This window comes from Equus caballus, chromosome 17 (assembly GCF_041296265.1).
Source record: "Equus caballus isolate H_3958 breed thoroughbred chromosome 17, TB-T2T, whole genome shotgun sequence".
NCBI classification, from domain to species: Eukaryota; Metazoa; Chordata; class Mammalia; order Perissodactyla; family Equidae; genus Equus; species Equus caballus.
The window spans coordinates 97,239,246-97,263,607 of NC_091700.1; the positions used below are offsets into that span (position 1 = coordinate 97,239,246).

The following is a 24,362-nucleotide window of genomic DNA, read 5'->3' on the forward strand; positions in this document are numbered from 1 at the left end:
AAAAGGAGATTGAAAGATGACTCCAAGAACTTGAGACTAAAGGTGGGAGAATGATTCACTTCTTAACAGAAGTAGGAAGCTCTAAGAGGAGGTCAATTCCATGGGTTGGAGTTGGAGTTCAAGAGCCGAGAAGGACATCTGGCTACAGATGATTGTTACAGAAGTGACAATTATAGTTTTGGAGTTTAGGCGAGGATTGCAGGATGGAAAAATAGAAGAGGCAGAATTTTCAAGGAAACCGGAGAAATGGGGATCATTTATAGCATCAGAGAAAAAAGTATAAAGATAAATGAGGGGGAAAAAAATCTGACCACAAAATCATGTAGAGTGCCAAACTTTGAGATATATACCTTGAGAAGGGCAGACATGGAGCTACAGAATAGGTGGTCAAAGAGATAGGAGGGTACGGATGTCCAATTTCCTAGAAACCAGGAGAGGAATGGATTTGAGGATTAGGGAGCAATTGGTAAACTGGGAGGACATGAAAAGAGAATCCAAACCTCATTGCTATTGATTAAACAAATTTGGGTCACTATGAAATGGCAGGGAGTTCGATGAGCAGATTCTACCCGGTTAACCACTGAAAATGCCGTCACACCGCCTTCCACAGTCTGCCCCACTTTTCTCTTCTTAGAAGCCTAAAAAGCCCACTGTGCTCTGCATGTAGACTTCATGACCTCAGACTCTCTTACTTTTCAAAATCACTTTATAAATCTCATGGAACTGCGGGAGCTGGATCCACACCGTGACTGATGAGGAGAACGTCCTAAAGCCGTTCCTCCTGAGCATCCTGGGGGAGGTTTAATTTAAAGCTCTGAGCAGCACCCACTACACAAGGGGAGTGCGGAGCCTCCCCCCTCTGCCTTGCCTGGTCCTTCGCTCAAGGTTGACAGCTTCCTGACTCCCCTCTGCCAAGCTGCAGTGAAGAGCAGCACGTTCTGTGGAGTGTCGGTATCAACTGCATGGCTCAGATCATCGTGTAGCGGATGCCTTCCCCCAAGCCTCGGCGTGTTTTCTTTGAGCAAAAGAGCCGGGTGTCTGGGGGTAGGTAGGTTGGGTATAGTTTCAGAAGACCTTAGCCCTTCCTATAATTTGGGCAAGTGTGGCTTTTTTCAAAGGAAGATTTCCTATCAAATGGACCTGCTTAGCACTTTGAGGCACACTGCTGCTGCCATAGAAAGAATATGTTGAGGAAGGGACACAGGACGGCATAAGCTGGGAAGTAGCACCTGAGAGTCAGCTGGGGAGAAGGCTGTGGCCCTGAGAAAACTCGAGCAAGTTCGTAAATACGTGCGAGCAAGCAATCCTTCTGTGTTGGAAACCTACCTTCCAATGGAAGTCAACAAATAAGGCGCTCCAGCTTGACCTTAAATGTCTCCCCAACATCCATCTGGAATCTTCAACCCTGTGGGAATCCACAGAGGAATTCTCTACCCCAAGACCTTGGGGCTTTTCTGAGGCCTTTGCAGAACAGTGTTCCTCTTAGCAGCAGGAGGAAATCCCTTAGCTGCATGAAAGACACATGCTCAAGAATTTGTGGGTGAAATTACATGATTTTTTTTTTAAAGATAATGAGAAATAGACAAAACAAGATTGGAATAATGAAAACCCCAACACCTGCTGCTGGGTATATGGAGTTTCACTACACAGTCTCTTTACTTTTATATGTGTGTGGCATTTCCGAAATAAAAAGTTTTGAAATATTTCTTATCTTGATAGATAAAATGGGTAAGTCATAGTCTTATGTGCATTTTTCTGAACACAATGAAAATGAACATGTTTATTATTTAGTGGTCGTTTGTATTCTCTGATTTTCTGTAAGTATCCTTTGCCCATGTTTTAAAATCTGAGGGTAAGTCTTTTATTTTGATTTGTAGGATGTTTCAAAAATAATAAAACCTTTTACTCAGTGTGTTTAAATGTTCTATATTGTTCTTTTTCTAATTTGCATTTTATTTTTATGATATTTTTAACATTTTTTTAATGTTCATAAAGAAGCATTCCTCCTTTTTTTTTCCTTTACAGTTTGTGCCTTTGGTGTCATTTTTAGACCATTTGCCTTAAAAAAATACTATTTGCAATATGGCAGCAAAATAAAATATTTTGTTGGTAAAAAAAAAATCTTGCCCTCTGACCTCCTTAGCATTTCTGTGCCTCCTGCTGTTACTTCACTCCTTCTAGTTCTGTTGACCCTGCCACAGGTTCTGGGGTCAATGATTTCTTTAGTCAACAGGTAAGAAATGCCTTTTAACTCACCCCGTGGGTAAGATGGTGTCACATCCCTTCTCAGAAATCTACAGAGCTACTGACTGCCTACAGAATACTGTCAAATTGCTGTGAAATGTTATGGAAAGTGCTGTAACACCTGGCCTGCTTTACCTTCCAACACCTCCTCAGGCTGCCTCTGGCCATACCCTCCTACAGGCCACTCCCCTGGATGAGGAGCAATCTCGGATCATTGCCATATCTTATTTGTTTTCTCACCCAGGCTGGCCTTCCCAACCCTGTTCACCTTTCAAAGTCCTTCTCATCCTGGGAGACCCAGATCCTTTGGCACTTCCACCATCTCATTTCCTCAAATCCCTTCAATCAGAATTAATCCCTCCATTCTCTAAGATCCTGCTCAGTGTTACCTGTACTCCCTCAAGTCATTCTGTTGTGTGTTCTGGTTAAGTGTCATTCCCATTAAATTCGAGCTCCTCGAGAGTAGAGACTTTTATTTATTCTTCTGCGTATCTCGTGTCTCAGCTTATTTAATTGACACTGTATGAAGCACATTATGCTATTGATGGGGCTCTGAGTGTGTATCTTCACTAAATGAAGTTTTGGTTTTGATTTGGAGGGCAAACTTTTAATTTTTAATTTAGTTTTGACAATGGATCACAATTTTCTTCCCCTTCCTCAGATTCCTGGTCTCCGTAAGACATCCAGAGAGCCAGATTCTCTGGAAGTGGGCATTTTTCTTGCTTGTCAATCATCTCTTTGTCCCTCCTACACCTTTGACACCCCTCCATGTGAATCCCAAACCCTTTGCCATGCCCTGCTATCCAGATACACATTTTATTATCTGCTGATCTAGTTGCCTGGAATTCCACCTCATGCCGGCTCTTAGATTCCCATGCTCCCTTGCACTGTTTAGATCCTGGATCTCTGTAACACTAACTGTTTGATTGGAACCTTTCATGCACCTGCTTCCACAGTCTGTAATACAATATGCCCCTAGCCAACTTTAGATGTTGCTATGGCTTATGGCAGGGACCAGTTCTCCAGCACATGATCCCCACCTGTAGACGTGTCAGTTTCCAGATGCTGGCCCTAGTCTGCCCAGTCTCAATGACGCTGGCCTCTCCATACCAAGGCATTTGTATATCTAACAGGAAGATAAATTAGGAGGCCTTGTTATGTTTTGAAGGATTTTGTGAACTTCCCTGAGGAGCTCACTCTCTCTTGTAATTGGAAAAGTGTGCCATGATTTCTAATGATTTTTAGTTTAGAAATCATGTATATGTTTAATCAGTGACGCCATGTTGGCTAATTATGATTTCAGATGAGAGTAGCAATCACTTCAGAATTGGAACTTCTCTGAGTTGAACTCATTCCATTGGGTAACGATATTTTTATCTCTTCATTTTTATTAATAAGTCTCTTGTGATGGTACTTGATCCCTCTCTCCCAATGGTTCTCAACCAGGGGTGATTTTTGCTTCCCAGGGGATATTAAGCAGCGTCTGGGGACATTTTCGGTTGTTTAACTGGAGGAGGAGGGGTGCTCCTTGTGTCTAGAGTGGAGAGCAGGGATGCTGCTCAACATCCTTCATGCACAGGACAGCCCACAGCCAAGGATTATAGAGCCCAAAATGTCAGCAGTGCTGAGATTGAGAAACCCAGCTTCTGCAATGAGGGATGGTTAATAAAATCCTTTGGTGCCTCATAAGTGCTTCTATATTATTTAGGGGGTATGTAAATTTCCTCAAACCCATCATTTATCCTATATAGTTTGTTATGAATTGGTCTGTTGTGAAAGTAAAGCTACCCCATGCTTTTCTTCGTAGAATTCCACCCAATCTCTTCCCTCCCTTTGTGTGTGAAATGAATTACAGTCAACAGAATTCATCTGACACGTATACTTGCTTATGTCTTATCTGTCCTCTCATCCCTTCTTTGCCTTCCTGCTATCCCACAAGTGAAATACAAACTCTGTCTTCATAGCCACCCAAGGAAACCATTTATTCTCTTTTGTCCACATGCTTCTCTTTCCCACATTGGTGCTTCATTAAACAATTTTCAGTTTCTAGAAAAGTTTCCCTTCTCCCCTCTAGTACATCTTTGCTCACTTTTGTGCTGTTGTGACATATTTCTTCACCATCGTTTTATCTCTTTTGCCAGTATATTTCTTCTTTTGTTAAATGGAACTGCAGCAATACTGTGCCGTCCCTTATTGCCTTGGAAAATGTATTATTCAGCTTGTGTTTATTGGCAATCATTTCAGTCCGTGAAGTGCAACAGTTTTAGTTTATTACAATAAGTACACAGCTTATTTTACTCAGGGAAAGGACCCACAACTTAACTGCTACTTTGTGTTGACTTCAATAGGTTTGCCTGAAGAGGATGGATTCTCCAGGTTGTCTGTGAGTGGCACAGCGACCTCGTCATTTCAGAGACAGAGTCACACCACTCAGGTAATGATACCTAGATATTCACAAGTTCACAATAATAACTGAAATTAAATTACAATAAGAGATGCATTTGAGTATGGGCAAGAACGTCCTTTCTTACTGGGCTAGAGAAGGCAGGCATTCTCATCTCTGCCTTCAGTTTCTCCAACTCGACATGCTTAACTCTCTTCTACTCAGCTGACTTCAGTTTTCTGCTGGTTTAAAAAAAAAGAGGAATGTCCAAAATAAGTAAAAATTAATAAATGGCTTTAAATGAAATATTGTAGACATAATTTATGATGTGGTGTTTTAAAACACTGTCAGGTGGAGATGAGGTTAAATCTACTGAATGGCGTTAATGTTTTCCGCTATGACCTCAGCTAAGCTGAGAGGACTTTAAGTGACAATAACATGGAAGCAAAATACTTGAAGCACCTGTGGTTTTATGACAGCCCTTTATATCTTAGTTACTGCCTCCAAATTCCATGTAATCCAGGTTCATTTAAAATATAACGTATGATCAGAGCACTGTAAAATCAAAAGGAGATGACTTCACAAAACTGTTTCCATGTGTTTCAGTGAGTTCGAGTATATGCTTACTGTGTTTGGCCTTAAAAAGTTCGCCAAAATAAAGAAGATTATCACTTCAAGAAAAAAATAAACAGTAGTGTTTTTAGAAAGAAAAAAGATTTATATTATATAATTTAGTGTTCATTTTGTGTTGAATTTTAAAATACTATTTTCAATAATTGTCTTCAAAAAGATTTGAATTTGCATTCAAGATGGGGCACAACAGCAATACATCAAAGACTTTATTATCAATATATTCAAAGTATACCAATGGGATTCTTATGTTGTATGAAGTCATGGTACAACTTTCATTATGTCAAGTGTCCAGATGTTTCCATGAAATCAACTATCCAGCTGATGACCAGCTTTCATCTGAATATTTGGCACTATGTAGGCTCAGCCACATTATCAGCTGAGATTTTTCTAAATAACACTGATGAAGTAGTGAGAAAAATCAATAATTTTAATCTTAAAACTAAATTTTATGGGAGGCAATCTGCTGAAATCACTTACACTGATATATAGGCCCTGAAATAGAAAGAAAATGCTGATTGGTTGCAATAATAGATTGTCCTCATCTCCCCTCTGTTCCTTAGAGATGCATTTACCTTACCTTGTAAGCATTACAGACGCTTTATCTAAGATAATTCACAGGGGAACCTACTTGTAATGAACACTGGTTTGATTTTTATTATCGGGTTGACTCCTGTACCTTCTAACGATAGCACGGTGATAGGCCATCTGACATCCTTTCCAGAGCTTCCACTACAATGTGGTTCATAGAGAAGAGGGTTAATTTTGAAAGAAGATGCATAAAATAGGGATCTCTGTAACTTGTCCTCTAATCTTTCATAGATTTGGCTAAGAAGCAAAGAGGGATGGGAAAGGTCATCAGGAATAATTTTCCATTCCCCATTTTCAATGGGGGCTGTTTTCAAGTGCAAACCATCTCTGCCTCCTATTGTCTCACAGTGCAGTTTTTCAAGGAAATGGAAGTCCAGACTCATTTTCTTCCATGAAGAAGTGTGGGCATTCTCATAGTACGACACATTCCTTGCTGTTGAGACACTATAAGAGAGTTTGTGAAACTCTTCATTTGATGTCCACATGTCTTTCAGCATAAATGCTTCTTGTATGACATTTATAGAGAAAATATGCACACATACAGGCATGTTGCATTTTAGATTTTCTACTAATGCAATTAAATAGAGAATCTCTAAAGTCACTCCTGGACTGATTGGGCATGTAGCAGTAAAACTAAATGTTAACTAAAAATTGAGTCCCTCTCTGAAGATGTCTATATTTTAACTAGTATCATCAGTGATTTTAATGAAATCCCTTTAAGGAAGATAAGATGAATGGGCATTATTGTAGATAGAGAAAACAGGAAATAGATTTAGTAATTTGCTGAGGATCATAGGGAAAATTCAGAGTCCACTGTTTGAAGGGATGTCAAGATCATATGTCCTGTTTCTGAAAATGAACTTACCAGAACTCATTAAAAGGAATGCAGGAGTCATCCAACTTTTTCATAAAATGTGAAGAATTTTTGGCCAAGACAAAAATCTAAGTAGCCGTGGGTGAACGTTTATGATTTGGATTTTTAGCTGCCAGCCACAGTTTTAAGTTTCTCACCTACCACAATGAAAATAAGACAGGAGAGACTTCCCCTTCCCCCCTCTCCTTTGAGAGGTAGACAGATGTTTGTGAGGTGGGCTCAATCTATCAACCAGGGATGATGGAGTGAGAGACATGTAATGGAAGGTACGAGAAGAATAGATGTCACCATAGGGATGACATCTGGCAGTGGTGGCTCCTCCAGCTGCAGTAGATGTTAGCCAGCAAATGTCTACTGCCAGCCACTGCATCCTCTTTGGTTCCTCCCCTGCCAAATCTTTTTTTTTTTTTTTTTAAAGATTTTATTTTTTCCTTTTTCTCCCCAAAGCCCCCCAGTACATAGTTGTATATTCTTCGCTGTGGGTCCTTCTAGTTGTGGCATGTGGGACGCTGCCTCAGCGTGGTTTGATGAGCAGTGCCATGTCCGTGCCCAGGATTCGAACCAACAAAACACTGGGCCGCCTGCAGCGGAGCACGTGAACTTAACCACTCAGCCACAGAGCCAGGCCCCTTCCCCTGTCAAATCTTTCCTTCTAACTTCCTGTCTTTCTTTTGCCTTCTAACAAAGTTTCTACCTGTTCAGATGTTCAGAGTAAGTTTCCGTTACTTGCAAATATGAATTTTGACTGACACACTAATCTGATTTTACTGCTATCATCCATAAAATTCACTTTATATCCAAACAAGTGCTTTTTATATAAAGTGCACAAACTATTCTTAATATAGAAGTAAAGCATTTTCTAATAGGGGTAGCGCTTCAATAAATAGTGGTTGTTTCTTTCCTCAAAGTACAGAATATAGAAAATGTGGTTTATGTTCCATTCCATCATAGTTTTTTAATTTTCAAAATATAATGACTTTGCATAAAAGTAGTAAAAATTAATGTCACTTAAAATATTTGAAAATAGTGACAGCTGAGACTCTAGCCATATCGCATATGTGGCTGTGTTCATTTATGCTCCTTAGATAAAAGGCTCCGGTAGGTCCATGGTGTGAACCAAGATCAAATATTCATGACCTTCTGCAGCCCTCAGGCATGAATAAAACCAGCAGTGAGTGTGTGACATCATGGAATTCCACACACTGGCCCTGGAGGGGGGCTTTGTGACACTTCCCAGATCTCAAATCTGGAATTTCTTAGATTAAAGAAGTCATGTCAGATTGGTTTTGGAATTAGACAGCATTTATAAAAATAATATGCCATTTATCTACTTGCCACTTTGTGAGATGTAAAATAATTTTGATTTTGATCCTTTGACATGATGAGATCCCTTAGAAGTAACTCAGTGGTAAAAGACCCTGCTGTGAGGGAAATCCTGAGAACATCTTCTAACCCAGAATGACTTCTTAGCGTTTTTGCTGTAATTACGATCCTCTGCTGACTCCAAAGGCCAGGTAACCTGACACAGGAAGCCCACGGATTATAAATAGAGCAAAAACATGAACAGAGCAGGAAGGGGGTCCTGAAGGCAGGAGGGTACCAGAAGGGGATGGATAAAATAGAGTGTTTAGTGCTTGCCCTCGGCATAAAATTGCTAGTTACACATCTGTTTAGGGGTCTACTCTTGACATTGAAAAATGATATGTTTTCTTTGCATTTGAGCATAGTTTATTTGTATTTACATTCTCACTTTAGCTTTACCAACTTCCACTTCATGCCATTTTATTCCTCTCAGCTGTCTATTCTCCACAATAATATTGTTGTTTATGATCTTCGATTTTTATTGTGGGCATTTGTCATATTTCTTGCAAACTTCTTTTTATATTATTGTTTTTTTAAAGTACATAAAAAGTTATTATTATCTGTCATATTCAAATATTTGTTGTAAGAAATCATTGATGGTCTCTGATAAAATAGTGGTAATACGGCACCCAAGAGTTTAATAAATTTCTAGTCCACTCCCGACACACCATCAATGAAAGCCATAACCCAATCAATATGCAATTGAGCCACATCAAGAAACAAATTGTTATGTGGTTTGTTTTACTGAACTCAAAAAAACCTGTTTGTAGTGTCACATATCAACAAACTGAAGAGTTGCAGGAAACTGAATAAACCAAGTCCCTTCTTTCTATACTCATTTTATTTGTCACATGGACTGCTTGAAATATATTGTGGCATGGAATAGAAACAGTGTGTCAGATAAAATAACGAAAGGTAGACACATTTAGTTTAATCATTAAGGGATAATTCTAAAGCATGTGGTAGAAAATACAAACTAGATAACCTTTTCAAAAGAAAATATATGTATATTTCATTTGTAGGCTACCAACAGAAGGAGATCCAGCACAGAGAGCTCTTTCACACAGCTGAGGGTGCAGGAAAGCAGTATGCACCACTCGTGACTCCCATATTATGTGCAAGAAATGAAGGCAGTAAATTAATTTGATGGTGTGAGTTAACTGGCAGCATTTTCAACAGAAAAGGGACATAGCCTGTATTGATATATAGAAACTTGCAAAATAGAAAAACAAAAACAAATCCTATATTTCGTATTTTTTCCTTCTCAAAATTGCACCATATGTATATTCTAAATGTATTCAAATACATAGTGTTTTTCTAGTGAAGAATTCAGTTTCAAGAAATATTAGAATAAGGAGAAATCAGAATTGTGGCTATGTTTTCGAAGAGGAAAAAAGGTCCTGTGGTAACCATGTGCTCCCCTCCAGGCGGGAAGTTGACGTTAGCCAGCATGCTCACACAGGCAATGCAAGTGGGAAAATGGGGTGAAGTAGAAATTCTGGTTAACTCAAGAATTTCAGTATGAATTAATGCATTTTAAGTTTTAAAATTAAAGAAAAGAAAAAATAAAAGAACTAGGTTTGAATCCCATATCTGTTGTTTAACCCGTGGGTACACAAAGTAGTAATTATTTTTCAGATTGATTAAAGAAAATAAATGTGACCCATCAAGCGTGCTGCCTGCAATATTACAAGTGCTCAAAAAATGCTTACTATTATTATCGTAGTATTATTTTTTTTCAAGGTCAATATTCTGAACATCAATTCTGATTCAAACATAGTAGATGCTACCTAAAATGTGTTGGTGATTAGATTGAATCAGCAGGACCCAACACTTATCTGGGATTTTGATAAAGTATGTCATGTATGTGATTTTCAAAAATATTTTGTTATGGAATATTAGAGGAAACTTAGAGGAAAAAACACAGTGATTCATAAAACACCCAACTTCAATGAATCTTAACATTTTACCATATTGACTCTGGCGCCATATTTTTAGAGAAATACATATTCCCATTTTTGCTCCCATCCCTGCCTGCCGTGCAAGGTAAACCTCATCCTGGAATTAGTGCATAACCCTCTGTCCACTTTGCTCTTTGACTGAGTACAGCTGTGCTCTTAAATTATATAGTGTCCATAAATAACCGATACTTTGCATACTTTTACAACATAGTAAATGTATCACTCCATACAGATTGTTCTGCAAATTGTTTTCTTGTTGTTGTTGAAGTGGGATTCTTTTTTTCCACTTTGATACATCTCAGTCTCATTGGTTGTTTTACGTTGAGTACTAGCTCAAGGTGAAATGTAAAAGCCTGAAGGTCAAGATGTCCACGGGCGCAGTAAGAAAGGAGATTACGGGTGACAGGCCAGCACTGAGGCAAGTCATTCGTGTTCCTGCAGCACACTCAGCAGGGAGCAAGCTGATTGGAAGAGGAAGGGCGATAGGGACTCACCACCTCACCCAGAAGGGCAGATACCACCACACTCTGCTGTCTCTGGGCCCAGAGGGCAGCGGCGCCTCTGGCAGCCGGATTGTCTTCCTCTAGATCTGTGCGAGGCGATTGGAGTGGTCTCCCATGGTCCACAGAAAACCTAACCCAGCTGTCTCCATGAGAGATGCGGGGGTGACGCTGAGTGCTCAGTGACAGTATGGCATTCATGCTCAAACTTGAACAAGAGGGCCAGAGATTCCAACAACCAGGGCATGAGCACAGATGCTTCTGGTGCCTCTGTAAGCTCTCTTTCAACTCACACACACACACAAAATTATATTATTCATGCTTCCCCCAGTTTTTTTTTCTTTTTTTTAAAGATTGGCACCTGAGCTAACGTCTGTTGCCAATCTTCTTTTTTTGTGTTTTATTTTCCCTTCTTCTCCCCAAAGCCCCCCAATACATGTTGTATATTCTAGTTGTAGGTCCTTCTAGTTCTGCTATGTGGGATGCCGCCCAGCATGACTTGATGAGCAGTGCTAGGTCCGTGCCTTGGATCCGAACCAGCGATACCCTGGACCACCGAACTTAACCACTCAGCCACAGGGCTGGCCCCGCTTCCTGCATTAAAACTTTTCTCAGAAATAAGTTTTACATAAATATGTTCATGACATCTCTTAAGAAAAACATGTTTACAGTTTGCCAAAGTGGGGTGGAAGACTATCAAAATCAGCTTTCCAAGTCATCACTGTTACAAAGAACGCTACAATGAAATCACTCAACAAGCCTCCAACTCGTAATTAGAAAAAAAATGGCCAGAGGCTTCCCCTGGAAATGGAAGTGCTGAGTTTCCGGGTATGCACCATTTCCTACCACAGCAGTCTTTGCCAAATTACTCCCCAAAATGGTTGAATCAATTTATACACCTCTAGAAGGGAATGTTTCCCATTTTTTTCTGGTAGACACTTGGTTTAATGAGTCATTTTATTTTTTTACCAATGTGATAAGTGTAAGATGGATCTTATGGTGGTTTTGGTTAACATTTCCCTGGTGTATGGACTGCTTTCCTATGGACTCAGACCTGGTAGTCCAGTACATCCTTTTACTATTTCCTGGCTAGTTTGCGAGACTTTATTGATGATTTGTAGGAATTTTTTACATGTTCTAGGTAATATTCCTTCTGGTTGCATACATGGCAAACACTTTGCTTATGGTGTCTTTTAAATCAGTCTAGCTAGAAGTTTATTGACTTCATTGAACTTTTTAAAAATAGCTTTGATTTTATTGATTTCCTCTATTAATTTTCTGTTTCATTGATTTCCATACGTTTTATTATTTCCTTCCTTTTGCTTGCTTTGGGTTTAAGTTGTTCTTTTGCTCGTTTCTTAAATAGCAAGCATAGATCATTGATTTGACACCTTCCTGTTTTTCTAATGAGTATTTAATGCTATAAATTTCTATCTATATCTGTATTAGCTGCATCCTACAAATTTTGATATATTTTGCTTCCATTTTCATTCAATTCAAAATACTTTCTAACTTTTCTTAGGACCTTCTCTTTGATCAATGTTGTTACTTTCCAAATATTTTGGAATTTTTCGAGTATGTTTCTGATATTGATTTCTAGTTTAATTCTATTATGATCTGAGAATATACTTTGTATGATTTCCCTTCTTGTAAACATATTAAGATTTGTTATATATGTGCCAGGATATGTTCTATCTTGGTGAAATTTCCGCATGCACTTGTACAGAATGTGTATTCTGCTGTTGTTGGGTTGAGTGACATGGAAGTCTCTTGGGTCAAGTTGGTTGATAGTGTTGTTCAGTTCTTCTGTATCCTGGCTGATTTTCTGACTACTTTTTCTATTGAATATTGAGAGAAGAGCACCAAAGTCTCCAATTATAATTGCGACTTTATCTACTTTTCCTTTCAATTTTATTGGATTTTGTTTCATGTACTTGGAAGTTCTGTTATCAGGTACATAGACCTTTAAGATATTGCATCTTCTTGATAAGTAGATCCATTTATCATTGTGAAATTTTCTTTTTTTATCCTTGATGATATTCCTTTTTCTGAAGTCTGCTTTGTCTGAAATTAATATAGCTACTCCAGCATTCTTTTGATCATTGTCTACAATGTACATTTTTTTCCATCATTTTAATTTTTTTTAAATAGCTTTATTAAGATATAATTCATACAAGACACAATTCACACCTTTAAAGTGTGTAACTCCATATTCTTAGTGAGTTCTTATGGTTGTGCAACTATCACTGCAATCTAGAACTTTTTAGAAGTTTTTCACCCCCTCCTGTTCAAAGAAATCCATCCCTTTACTTTTAACCTATTTGTCTCTATAATTAACATGGGATTTTTGTAGACAGCCTGAGTCTTCTTTATTTTACCCAAATCTGACAGTCTTTGTATTCTGATTGGTTTGTTCAGACCATTTACATTTGATACAGTTATTGATATGGTTGGATTTAGGTCTATCATTTTCTTTTTTTCTAGTTTGTTACCACTGCTTTTGTGATTCTCTTTCACCATGATGCTTTCTCGTGGGTTGTTTGAATATTTTTTCGTGTTCCACTTCAATTTATCTGTTGGTATTTTGGCTGTATGTCTTTATATGCCTTATTTTGTGGTGGTTGATTTAGCAATTGTAACATATGCACACCTACCTTTCAGTCTATTTATGGTCAACCATATTCTTCTTGTGTCCTCTGTTATTGACCTTACATACTTTATAGTTGTCACGTCTATTGCATCTACATAGATCCACGTAGTTGTCACATCTGTTGCATCTACATACATCCACATAGTTGTCACATCTGTTGCATCTAAATACATCTACATAGTTGTCACATCTGTTGCATCTGCATGCATCCATATAGTTGTCACATCTGTTGCATCTACATGCATCCACATAGTTGTCACATCTGTTGCATCTACATGCATCTACATAGTTGTCACATCTGTTGCATCTACATGCATCCATATAGTTGTCACATCTGTTGCATCTACATGCATCTATGTAGTTGTCACATCTGTTGCATCTACATGCATCTACATAGTTGTCACATCTGTTGCATCTACATACATCCACGTAGTTGTCACATCTGTTGCATCTACATGCATCCACATAGTTGCCACATCTGTTGCATCTACATACATCTACATACTTGTCACATCTATTATGTCTACATACATTGAATATCTTCTCCCAGGCAATGTTGTAGCTTTCACCTTGAACAGTCATGCATGTTTTAGACAACTTTGGTGGAGAAAAATCATCCTTTTTGTTATCCCAGTACTTAGATTTCTTCAGCTCTCCTTCATTCCTGAAGTTCTGAGTTTCCTTCTAGTACCATTGCCTTCAGCCTGAAGAACTTCTTTTAGCAGCTCATTCACAGCAGGTCAATGAATTCTCTTAGTTTTCTCTAATCTGAGAACATCTTTACTCTACTTTCATTCTCCAAGTTTTTATTCTCTCCACAATTCACTTCCTTTTGTTTACTTTTCTGAGTCCTCAGATAGATGTTTGTATATTTGATACAAACTTTTGATTTTAATCAATGAGAAGAATGGGCTGTAGTGGGCTTACTTCATCTTGGCACAGCTTATGCATTTATCACACATAAATTTATAATGTTAATACGGTGAAATTGATTGATCCTTATCTTTATGCATTGTACCTTTGTTGCCCTATTTGAGAAAATCTGTTATTAAAAAGAGATAAAAGTCTCTCTTACCCTGCTGCCATAAAGATATCTTGCTACCTGTTTTTTATTCTAAAGCTTAGGTTGTTTTTCACATTTAGAAGTTTAAGCTACCTGAACTTTATTTTTGAGAGTAGTGTAAATTAGCAATGTAATTTCACACTTTTCTGTACTCAGAACAATTGTTCCACACTTTTTACAACATAGGACCATGCTTTTGGCTTCCTCCTAATGCTGAGTACCTTGTCAGAGATGGACTGTTCACATTTTTCTCTGGCCTTCCAGACTCATCTTTAATATTAATTTCCTCTTCATGGCCTTCCTTGAGCCCCACTTCCAAGTAAAGTAGTGCCCTCTGTAAACTGGTTCCTGTAACTTTATGCCTATCTCTTTTATGCAACTTATGTTGTTGTGTTATAATCATGTGTGTGTGTTTACACCCTGATAGACTTTGGAGGGTAAAGAGCCTGCAATGAATGCGTTTTGATCTTTTTCATATTCCAAACACAAAGCACTCAATAAATTGCCAGCTCAATGTAATTGACAACCAGTAGCAGCCTCAGATGAGTTAAGAGGAGCAGACTGATAAAATATTTCCTAACTCTGTCAAATATTTTAATTCAAGAGCTGGCCTCATGGTGTAGTGGTTAAGTCTGGTGCACTCTGCTTTGGCGGCTCAGGTTCGTGGCTTTGGATCTTGGGCATGGACCTACGCCGCTCGTCAAGCCATGCTGTGGTGGTGACCCACATACAAAGTAGAGGAAGACTGGCACAGATGTTAGCTCAGGGCTAATCTTCCTCAAGCAAAAAAAAAAAATTTAACTCACCCTCATGTTAAAAATGTACCGATAAACTTAGTAAATAGGATCACAGGCAGTTGCATTGCTGCCAATATAAGTAAAGTTACATTTTGTATGATGACTAAGTTCTAAGGTTGGCATGTAATGTGAAAGTCACACACAATGAAAATGACTCTAGGCAATCCCTTATGTTGCCCGTAAAGGACAATTTACATGATTGTATACATGTACACAATACATACATACATAGAGAGTATACAAACTCTGCAATTATATACATGTTTTTATGCATAATGTGTAAAACAACTCAAAGCATATAATAATATGAATATAGTGTTTTGAATTATAATAAAGTGAATTGCATAAAATTGAATTTTCAAGGTTCATTCATTCATTCAACAGATATTTGTTGAGGAACTACTTGTGTGCGACACAGGTCTAGGCACTATAGTCTGTAAAACAAGCATCCTTGCCCTCGTGGAAGTTAAATTCTAGCATGAGAAAGCAAACAATAAACAATGTTTAAGTAAAACGTATAATATGCTAAGAAGAAGCAAGTCATATAAAAAATATTAAGTAGGATAAGCAGGACTGGTAGTGACAAGATTGATGTGGAGGAAGGTTGGACTGGGTTGCAGTTTTGAACCAGGCAGTCAGTGAAAGCCTCATTGAGCAGAGATAGAGTAAGGACATCAGGGACGTAGCCATGTTGACGTCAGGGGACAGCATCCCAGGTGGGAACCAGCAAAGGCCCGAGACAGGAGCACACCTGAATTCCAAGATGGCCAGTGTTGTTGGAGTGGAGAAACTCTGTGTATTACTAGTGTTTAAATGAAGAGAAGTTGAAATTAGCATTAGTTATAAGTGTTAATTCTAGAAAAGGGAGACTTTTACTTTATGAACTGTAGCAGAAGCTGAATGTATAATATCAATTATGACTGTTGTATTATCTTTCTTCAAAACCATTTACCAGGTTTGGAAGCTTTGATCAGCTCAGAATCTAAGTAAAGGGTAAATGTTTGCCTTTTCTATAAGTGGAAAATATGAGACAAATAGCTTTTTTCCTGCTCAAGATAACAGAGAATTGCAAGAGAGACACTAGGGACCTGGGCCCCATATATCCTGACCTGTTCATATGTGCTCTGGACATTAATGTGGCCTGACAATTTTGAAAGCAAAATTCAGGCTAGACGAACAGAAAGGTTTTTATTGTGCCGAAATGTAATCAGCTAGCATTGGTGAAGAATTTCTTTTATGACCTTAGCAGACCTCCCAGGCCTGATTCGTCTCTGATTTCTATGATTACATTAGTATTTGAAACTGTCATTTTGTATTACCGACTCTGTCAGAAATAGGTTCTGAAAGAGATGAACTATGATATTGGAAAGAAGTGTCAAGAAGTCAGTGATATAAAAAGCCTAGATTTTGAAGCCCAAGTGTATTTAAATTAATTTTATACACTTGCAGGTGATTTTTATTATCTATTTTTGGAAAGAAGTCTTATTAAAAAAATTTGTTCTCATATGTTGCCTACTTTGGCAAAATCTTGTCTCTTTTCCTTCCTAATCCTTCCTGACGTCCATTCCTCTTTGCTATTTTGTCTAGCATTTGTACTCTCATGATTTGCCATGACTATGTCTTAAAGGCACTTAATTGACCCCAGGATCAAGTGGCAGACACTGTGCCCACCAAATCCATTCCTTTTTCTTAAGCACATAGCTAGACTACATTTCCCATCGTCCTTTGTGGCGAGGAGTGGTCATGTGACTGAGATCTAGCCAATGGAAAGGAACCCAGAATGATGTGAGCTACTTCTAAGCTTGGGCCCTACAAACCTCCCTTTGCCTGATCTTCTCTGCACATTCCCATCTAAAAGCTGGACACAGAATAATCTGAGACCCAAGAAGGTGCAAGATATGCTCATGACATGTGGAAGATCATCCACTGATCAGAAACACCCATTTTGGCCTTAATGTGAGCAATATACTTCTTTTGTGTCAAGCCACTGGTATTTGTGGTTTGTCTGCTATAGCATCTTGGATAATCCTAACTAGTACCTCTTCTTTATTTATTTTGCTTAATATTTTACATGTTGCTGCTGAGCATTGTTATTTACAGTACTTAATTAAGTTCAGCCTCCATTATTTAGCAACCTTTATTTTTTAAAATAGCAAAAATCATGCTTGTTCATATCTTCTAATGATAGAATTATTGGACTATTGCTTATCAGACATTCTAATACAAAATAATGATCAATGGTACTGCCACTAAGCCATATTTATATAAAACCAAAGCTTGTGACTCTTAACAACTGGTCTCTCAGAAATTCCTCAAAACCAATGGACTTAATTTTCCTCGGGGACAAAGTCAGTCCCCTATAACAAGTTGGGCACCCTGAGAAATGTTTTAATACTTTTAGGCCCTTTTTGGTGCATTTAGTGATTGTAAAGAATTGCCTCTCTTACCTCTAGTTCTCAGGTGAGTGACTCTAATTGGTAACTAAATTTTGGAGGGAGAGTCAAGGTTGCTGACAAAGAAGATACTTTCCCCCCTGCTGTAAATTCCATGGCCAGAGGAGCTGTTAAACTCTAGCTCTTTCTGATCATACTGATTTTTAAAATCTATCTGGATTTGAGTTACTAGTTTTATTAGAATCCAGTTTCATAAAATGAGTTTCCTCATTCTTATTTAGTTCTATTTAACACCATAACACACAAGTTGTGGTCATTTCTGGATAAAATATTTTGAGAAATTAATAAATTAGCAGGTAAACTGTGTCCTACATCTCAAGGCAAATTAAGACTCTGGCTAATTGAACAAGTAGGGGAAGTGTCCTTCAGCTTGGATCCTCCATCCTCTGAAGGCTGTGGACTACTTTGCTACCACGGTTTTCATCCTGGCTTCCTTCACCTTCATACCCGTGCCTACCTCCTTTCTGACTTAGTCACAGCTCTATTGCCCCTTCAAGTCCTAGCCACATGGCACAGTGCTTTTCTCTCTCTTGTGTCGTTTGTAATTGTAAATGTAGATGTGAACCAAAGTATGAACACCGTTCCTTATACTACTCAAACCAAATATCCTTTCTTCTCTTTTGTCCTACTCATCCTTTTAATCCAGAACAAACCCCACAGCCAATATGAATTCCTTGGCCATGTTGTTTGGAACTCAGTCTTATTTTCTCTGTGTTCCAACAACAGTAATTACATATATAACTCATTAGTCAATTAATGCTGTGCTGCCTCGTGACCTTTTGGGTCCTGTCCTGTTTAAGCTTCTTTGTTCATCTAACTCTTTATGCTTTTATGTCTTGTTGTTCCCTTTGAATGGAAGCCTGTTGAAGGAGCAGGTCATGTCATGTGATTCTAAGTTCTGTAGCGCTCATCACAGCACTTTCCATTTCATAATCATTTAAAGCACATTAGTTAATTGATTAGCACACAAGGAAAACTTCTTGGAAGGTAAACGTAATTAGTACCTAATAAGGTCAACTAAACTCAATGTACTTGAACTTGCCTTCTGACTGTACCGCTTAGCAACCACGTGAGTTTGGGCTTTAAAGATGAATTTCAGCATCTATGAAATGAGGCTAATAATACTGATCCTGCTGTTTCACATGGTTATGAGAATCTACTAGATAAGAACATATGAAAATGCTTTAAGAATATAAAACAATATCATGGAGATGATGTTAGAAATGGGCCTTGGAAACCCCAGATGGTTCCATACTTGGGCGTACAAACTGGGACTGTTGTAGAGAAAATAAAAACAATTACAGAGTGTGCTGTGGGCCCATCTGATTGGACTGACAGAGAGTCTGCATGAGAATGGATGACGATGAAGCTGGAAGAGTTCGTGTGGCCAGAAAATATAGGACTTTCTGTAACATGCTAAGGGGCGTGGACTTAATTTTTTAGGTTCGGGCAAGGCGGTGGCATTGAAGATTTTGGAATAAGCAAATTAGATGAACAGATTTATTCTTTGGAGGGGTAAAATCTAGTAGATTAAATATCCTCAATCATACCTCCTGCTATTTGCAGCAAGTCTCCCATATAATCCCAAGAAAAATATTTTAAAAGGAATTATTCTTACTTTCTATGTTTCCAATATAATAGATTTATGTTTTTCCATATATTCCTATTACTATATGTCATTACTATAAACATACTCTAAATATGTGTTATCAATTACAATCTGCTAGTCTCTTATACTGATACTGGCATGTTTCTTAAGTGAATTGAAGCAAAGACCAGAGCTCATACAAAATCCATATACTAAAATGTCACAAAGTAATTATATTGCATGAAGTGCAATACAATCGTAAATTTCTATTTTATAACTTTCCATTAATAGGAAGAAACATACATTCACTTGTCAGAGTCTATTTTTATTCATAGCTGTGAACTTAAAATCAGCTGCAAAATGCAAATAAATGTCCATTTAAATTATATTAAATGTTTTCCAGTATAATATTACTTATTAAAAAAGTAGAGAGCAGTTAATTTTTTAAAGAAATCAAAGTGTACAGATAAGGTAAATTAAAATCCTCTCTCCCCTCACTCACTCTTGTTTCCAACAGAACTTGTAATTGCCTTTGAAGGGATGCTTTTCCCTTTATTTAACCCTTTGGCAACACAGGAAACAGAATGGCAAGAATGAGCTTAGCTGGATTGCTGTGTAAAGGACTATCTCTGAATTAGGGAGGATCAAGTCTTTTCTGCCTAAACCAGAAAAGCTGTTTTCGTTTTCAGATCATTTTCTTGATTTTTTTTTCAGAAGTATGAAAATATACAACCCATTAATCAAAGACTTTTTTGAACCACATTTTATTTTGTGCCACATCTTTAGAATCTATTTAGGTAGACTCTGGATTTACAAACTGTGATTTTCAAATTTCGTTTTTTCCTTCAACATCTTGTTAGCATTGAGTGGAAATGAGATTTGCATTTGAAACACTAATATTCACTATGCAGTCAGCCAAGACACTTCTTTCTTTTAATTTCCATAAATGTCAGTAAATGGCTCTTTTCACCTTTGGGTGAATAGTCAATAGAAAAATCAATTCTGTGACAAATGAACGGCAACATGATTTTACATGTGAATTATTTAACGAAGGCTATTTTTATCCTAGAAGGGAAAGACTTAAGGTAAAATCAGCTGCAGATTATTAATTTACATTTATTAATACTATTCATAGAAATGCATATCCACAGGAAGTGAAGAAAATTTATATCTCATTTTTTAATTAGTTCTTCTTGTAGAACTCTGTTAATGACACAATAGGAAACTATTGAAAATTAGTGAATAGATACATAAGTAATAAACCTCATTAAGCCTTTACATCATGTTATATTTCTCTCCAGGCTGTGAGAGATTTAGTGGTTTTTAACCCCTGAAAGTAAGCAAACTAATTATAAATGTCCCCCTTTATATGTAGAGCTTGCATGAGCTCAGTCTTTACATGCCATTATCAGACCCTGTCTTCATACGTAATTGATACCTCCTGGACGTTAGAGGACACAAAATACTCTGCAAACCCGGGTGGGGAAATGGAAACTTGATTCATGTATTGACCTTGTACATATCAAATCAGCAAGATTTTCTCAATAACAGAATTAACCATTTTTTTAACCCTCATACTGAGTTGTCTAGGGAGTAATCTCCAGTGTCTTAAGTAGCGCTATTTTCTAAGGATTACTGTTGCCATGAAGGAATCTTCTCGTTACAAACCTGCTGAAAGGCAGGGATTTTGTTCAAGGATGAGTATCCCAGCCCACAGGGAAATGAACTTGGACCACAATCATTTATATATCTTCCCACACGTGCTGGGAGCTTGAGCGCGGTGTGCAGAGGCATGCGTATCTATTGAGTGTACATGGCTTAGCTTCTCCCTCCCCTTAGACTTCTTTAAAAGCAGAAAAGAGAACGTGGGGGCAATAGGTGCAACCGAGGCCAGGTTTTCGGTGTTCTAGACTGACAAGAAGTTTTAAATTAAAAATGCTCATCTCCCCTTCAGTGCAGCCCACATGGGGGCAGCTCGAGGAATACTACCAGGCCTCGCCTGATTATGGAGTGGACTCATTTGTCAGTTTCTTTGAAGGGTCAGGTCGTCCCAGCGTCCTGCAAACTGTGACTCTGCTTTTTCATACCCTAAGCTCTGAAGCTTTCAGATCTCTTCCGAATGCCAAATTTAAAAATAAAAGTCACGGAATAATTTCCAAGTATATTATTCGATCTTCCACTAAACCAGATTGTTTTCAAAGACACTCGAGCTGACAGGTAACTTGTGCCCTTTGCCATAAGCCTGGGCTCTGCATCTGTTATAGGATAGTGCCATTTTGTGCCATGCCTTCCAAAATAATAATTCTGGGCATAGGATGTCTTAGTCCATTTGGCTATTGTAACAAAATGCCACAGACTGGATGGCTTATAAACAACAGAAGTTTATTTCTCACAGTTCTGGAGGCTGAAAGTCTGAGCTCAGGATGCCAGCATGGTCAGATGAGAGCTCTCTTCCAGGTCACAGACCTCTTCTTAGGACTTCACATGGAGGAAGGAGGGAGAGAGCCCTCGGGGGTCTCCTTTATAAGGGCACTAATCCCATTCATGAGGGCTCCACCCCCATGGCCTAATCATCTCCCAAAGGCCCCAGCTGCAAATAACACCACATTGGGTGTTAGGATTCCAACATGTGAATTTGGGGGGGACACAAACATGGGCGCCATAACATGAGTTCATTTGATCACCTAAGGCATTGCATTCTTTGGCCATCCCCAAGTTTATGGTGACTGTCCCACTCTCTTTCAATGGCCCCACTCACTAGCCATTCAGACCCATCCAGGCATGTCTGAATTCAGAGTAACTAATGGGTCTGGGCCCACCCACACCCTGTGTGATTTCAGAGCAGCAGAGCATTTTTAACAAGTTCCCAGGGCTTTGTAGCTTTTGAAAGGGCCTTATCTGAATTTGTGAAATGTGAACTACATCCCAAGTATAAGAATTTGTTCAAGTCAGGCTGGCGTTATGTGAAGGCCTTCTCTTCCTTTTCCTTCCCTGGCCTTGATAAAGGTGAGGCCCCCAAATGACTCTAAGTTTACAAAAAATAAAACTACAAGTCTAATAGTTGTGAAAACGTTTCTCCCTTCTCTCAAACGTGCATGCAGGCATTCACGCACTGTCTCCATTTAAGTTCTCTGAGTGCGCGCCCTGGATGCTTTGTGCTCTGTGGAGATTAATTTACTCATTTTGGGCTCTAAAGGACACCCTTAGTCTTGTCGAGCCATAACTAATTCTACGCACAGGGAATTCTGCCCACATCAATCGACATTTTTCCCACTTGCATAATACATATGATGCTTTTTAAACGAAAAGAAAATTCTCCTTGACCCTTAATGTTTCTTTAATTATTTTATTATAATGTTAATAAATGTATACACACATTGTTACATAAAACATCTTTATCCTTTTAGCTCTCATGACAGCTGTAAACCAAAGCCAATTTACAAATATAGCAGAACAAAAACCTACAAAAGCAAAAACATTAAAATTTACAACATTCCTGTTGTGCATACTTTTGTTTAGCTGAAACGAAATTACTGTTGAACATCTGACTGTGGTACTGGGTCAGATTCCATGAGCTTCCATGCATTTCTCCGGTCTACTGCCCTTGGTTAAAGCCATGTCTCTACTACCTTTTTTCTTTTTTTTCAGGAACATGAAACTTTGTTTTTGTTTGTTTGTTTGTTTTTATTGAGGTATAATGACATACAACATTATAGTAGTTTCAGGTGTACAGCATAATGACTCAATATTTGTACATGTTGAGAAATGATCGCCAAAATAAGTCTGGTTAACACCCATCACCACACATAGTTACAGGGTTTTTTTTCTTGTGGTGAGAATCTACCACTTTTTCTATTTGAACTGCTGGGCAACCTTTGAACCTACCCTCCACTGTGGTATCGCTGAGCTTTTTCTTGGAGGAGAAAGGCTTATTTGCGTATTAAATCCATCTACTCTTTTCTCATTAACTTGTAACAATGTAAATACTACTACTAGTGTCAGTCTGCTTGTAAATAAACTACAAAGGCAAAAATGAAATCTTGCTGAGCACTAGCTTAAAAAGTAAGTATTCAAATGATCCAAAGCATGATTACTTTTTAAAAAGTACTATGAGGGGCCGTCCCAGTGGCATGGCAGTTAAGTGCGCTTGTTCCACTTCGGTAGCCCGGGTTTCACCGGTTCGGATCCCAGGTGCGGACCTATGCACTGCTTGTCAAGCCATGCTGTGGTAGGCGTCCCACATATAAAGTAGAGGAAGATGGTCATGGATGTTAGCTCAGGGCCAGTCTTCCTCAGCAAAAATGAGGAGGATTGGTGGTAGATGTTAGCTCAGGGCTGATCTTCCTCAAAAAAGTAAAAATTAAAAAAAAGTCAAGAGTATGAAAATAAAAATGCAAAAAATGTTTGATTGTCCCAAGAGTTTGAGGACCCCTGAAAATACATTATATAGAAACCCTAGTTTCAGAAACATTGCATCTGAGTTGTTTAAATTACTCACTAAAATCTGCATATGCCCTTTTCATCTTGCTCCTAAAGTTCAAAACAGCCTCCAGACCTTCCACCATTCTCTTCTGTTTCACTCTCTTTAGTTTTAAATCATGTGTAAATCATAGTTATGTTATAAATCCAGTGTGTTGCTCAGTATTATGAGAGTTTCTTTTTAATAATGAAGGAAGCGACTATGTTATATTTATATAGGGCCGTAAATTGTGAGCAGTGCTTTCATCCAACATCATCTGATGTAGTCGTCAGGATAATCATAACTCAGCAATGTTTAGGGATTTTCTCAAGTCCAAGAGCTAACAGTAACAAAATCAGAATAGTGCACGTTTATAGGGCACTCGCTCTTTCTTGAAGGCCCTCTTTCCAGTAGCCCACGCGTATTCCTCATCTCGTCCTCAGCCGTCCCTTGCAGGTGGATTATTACCGTGCTCCCCCTTTGCAGATGAGGACACTGAGAGACTGGCTCAAGGGTGCACAACCACTAGATGGCAACTTCAGGATTCCAGTCCAGGCACTCAGACTTCAGAGTCCAGATTTTTCAACCACAGCACTTCTGCCTAGACCGGCATCAAAGTCCTCATGGGTTTGTGATTTGCTGTTAAAGAAAGAAGTTTGATGTCATTACTGGCACTTGTCTACACGCACCCCTGTGGAAACCTCTCTCTCTGCCTATTTTCCCCTCTTTTTGCACCTGGCGACCATCTCATTTTTCAAAATTCAGATCAAAAGTTACCTCCTCTGTGAAGTCTCTGTAGACTTTCTC

General features: G+C 38.4%; 1 protein-coding gene across 4 annotated transcripts in view; it reads left to right on the forward strand.

Moving 5' to 3' along the window:
- Nucleotides 1-24,362, forward strand: part of MYO16 (myosin XVI) — a 598,386-nt gene that overhangs the window by 566,324 nt on the left and 7,700 nt on the right. For all 4 annotated transcript variants that reach the window (XM_023621818.2, XM_023621819.2, XM_023621821.2 and 1 more), the window contains exon 34: nt 4,593-4,678. In XM_023621818.2, coding sequence (XP_023477586.1) covers nt 4,593-4,678 — 86 coding nt within the window. The remainder of the gene's footprint in view (nt 1-4,592; nt 4,679-24,362) is intronic.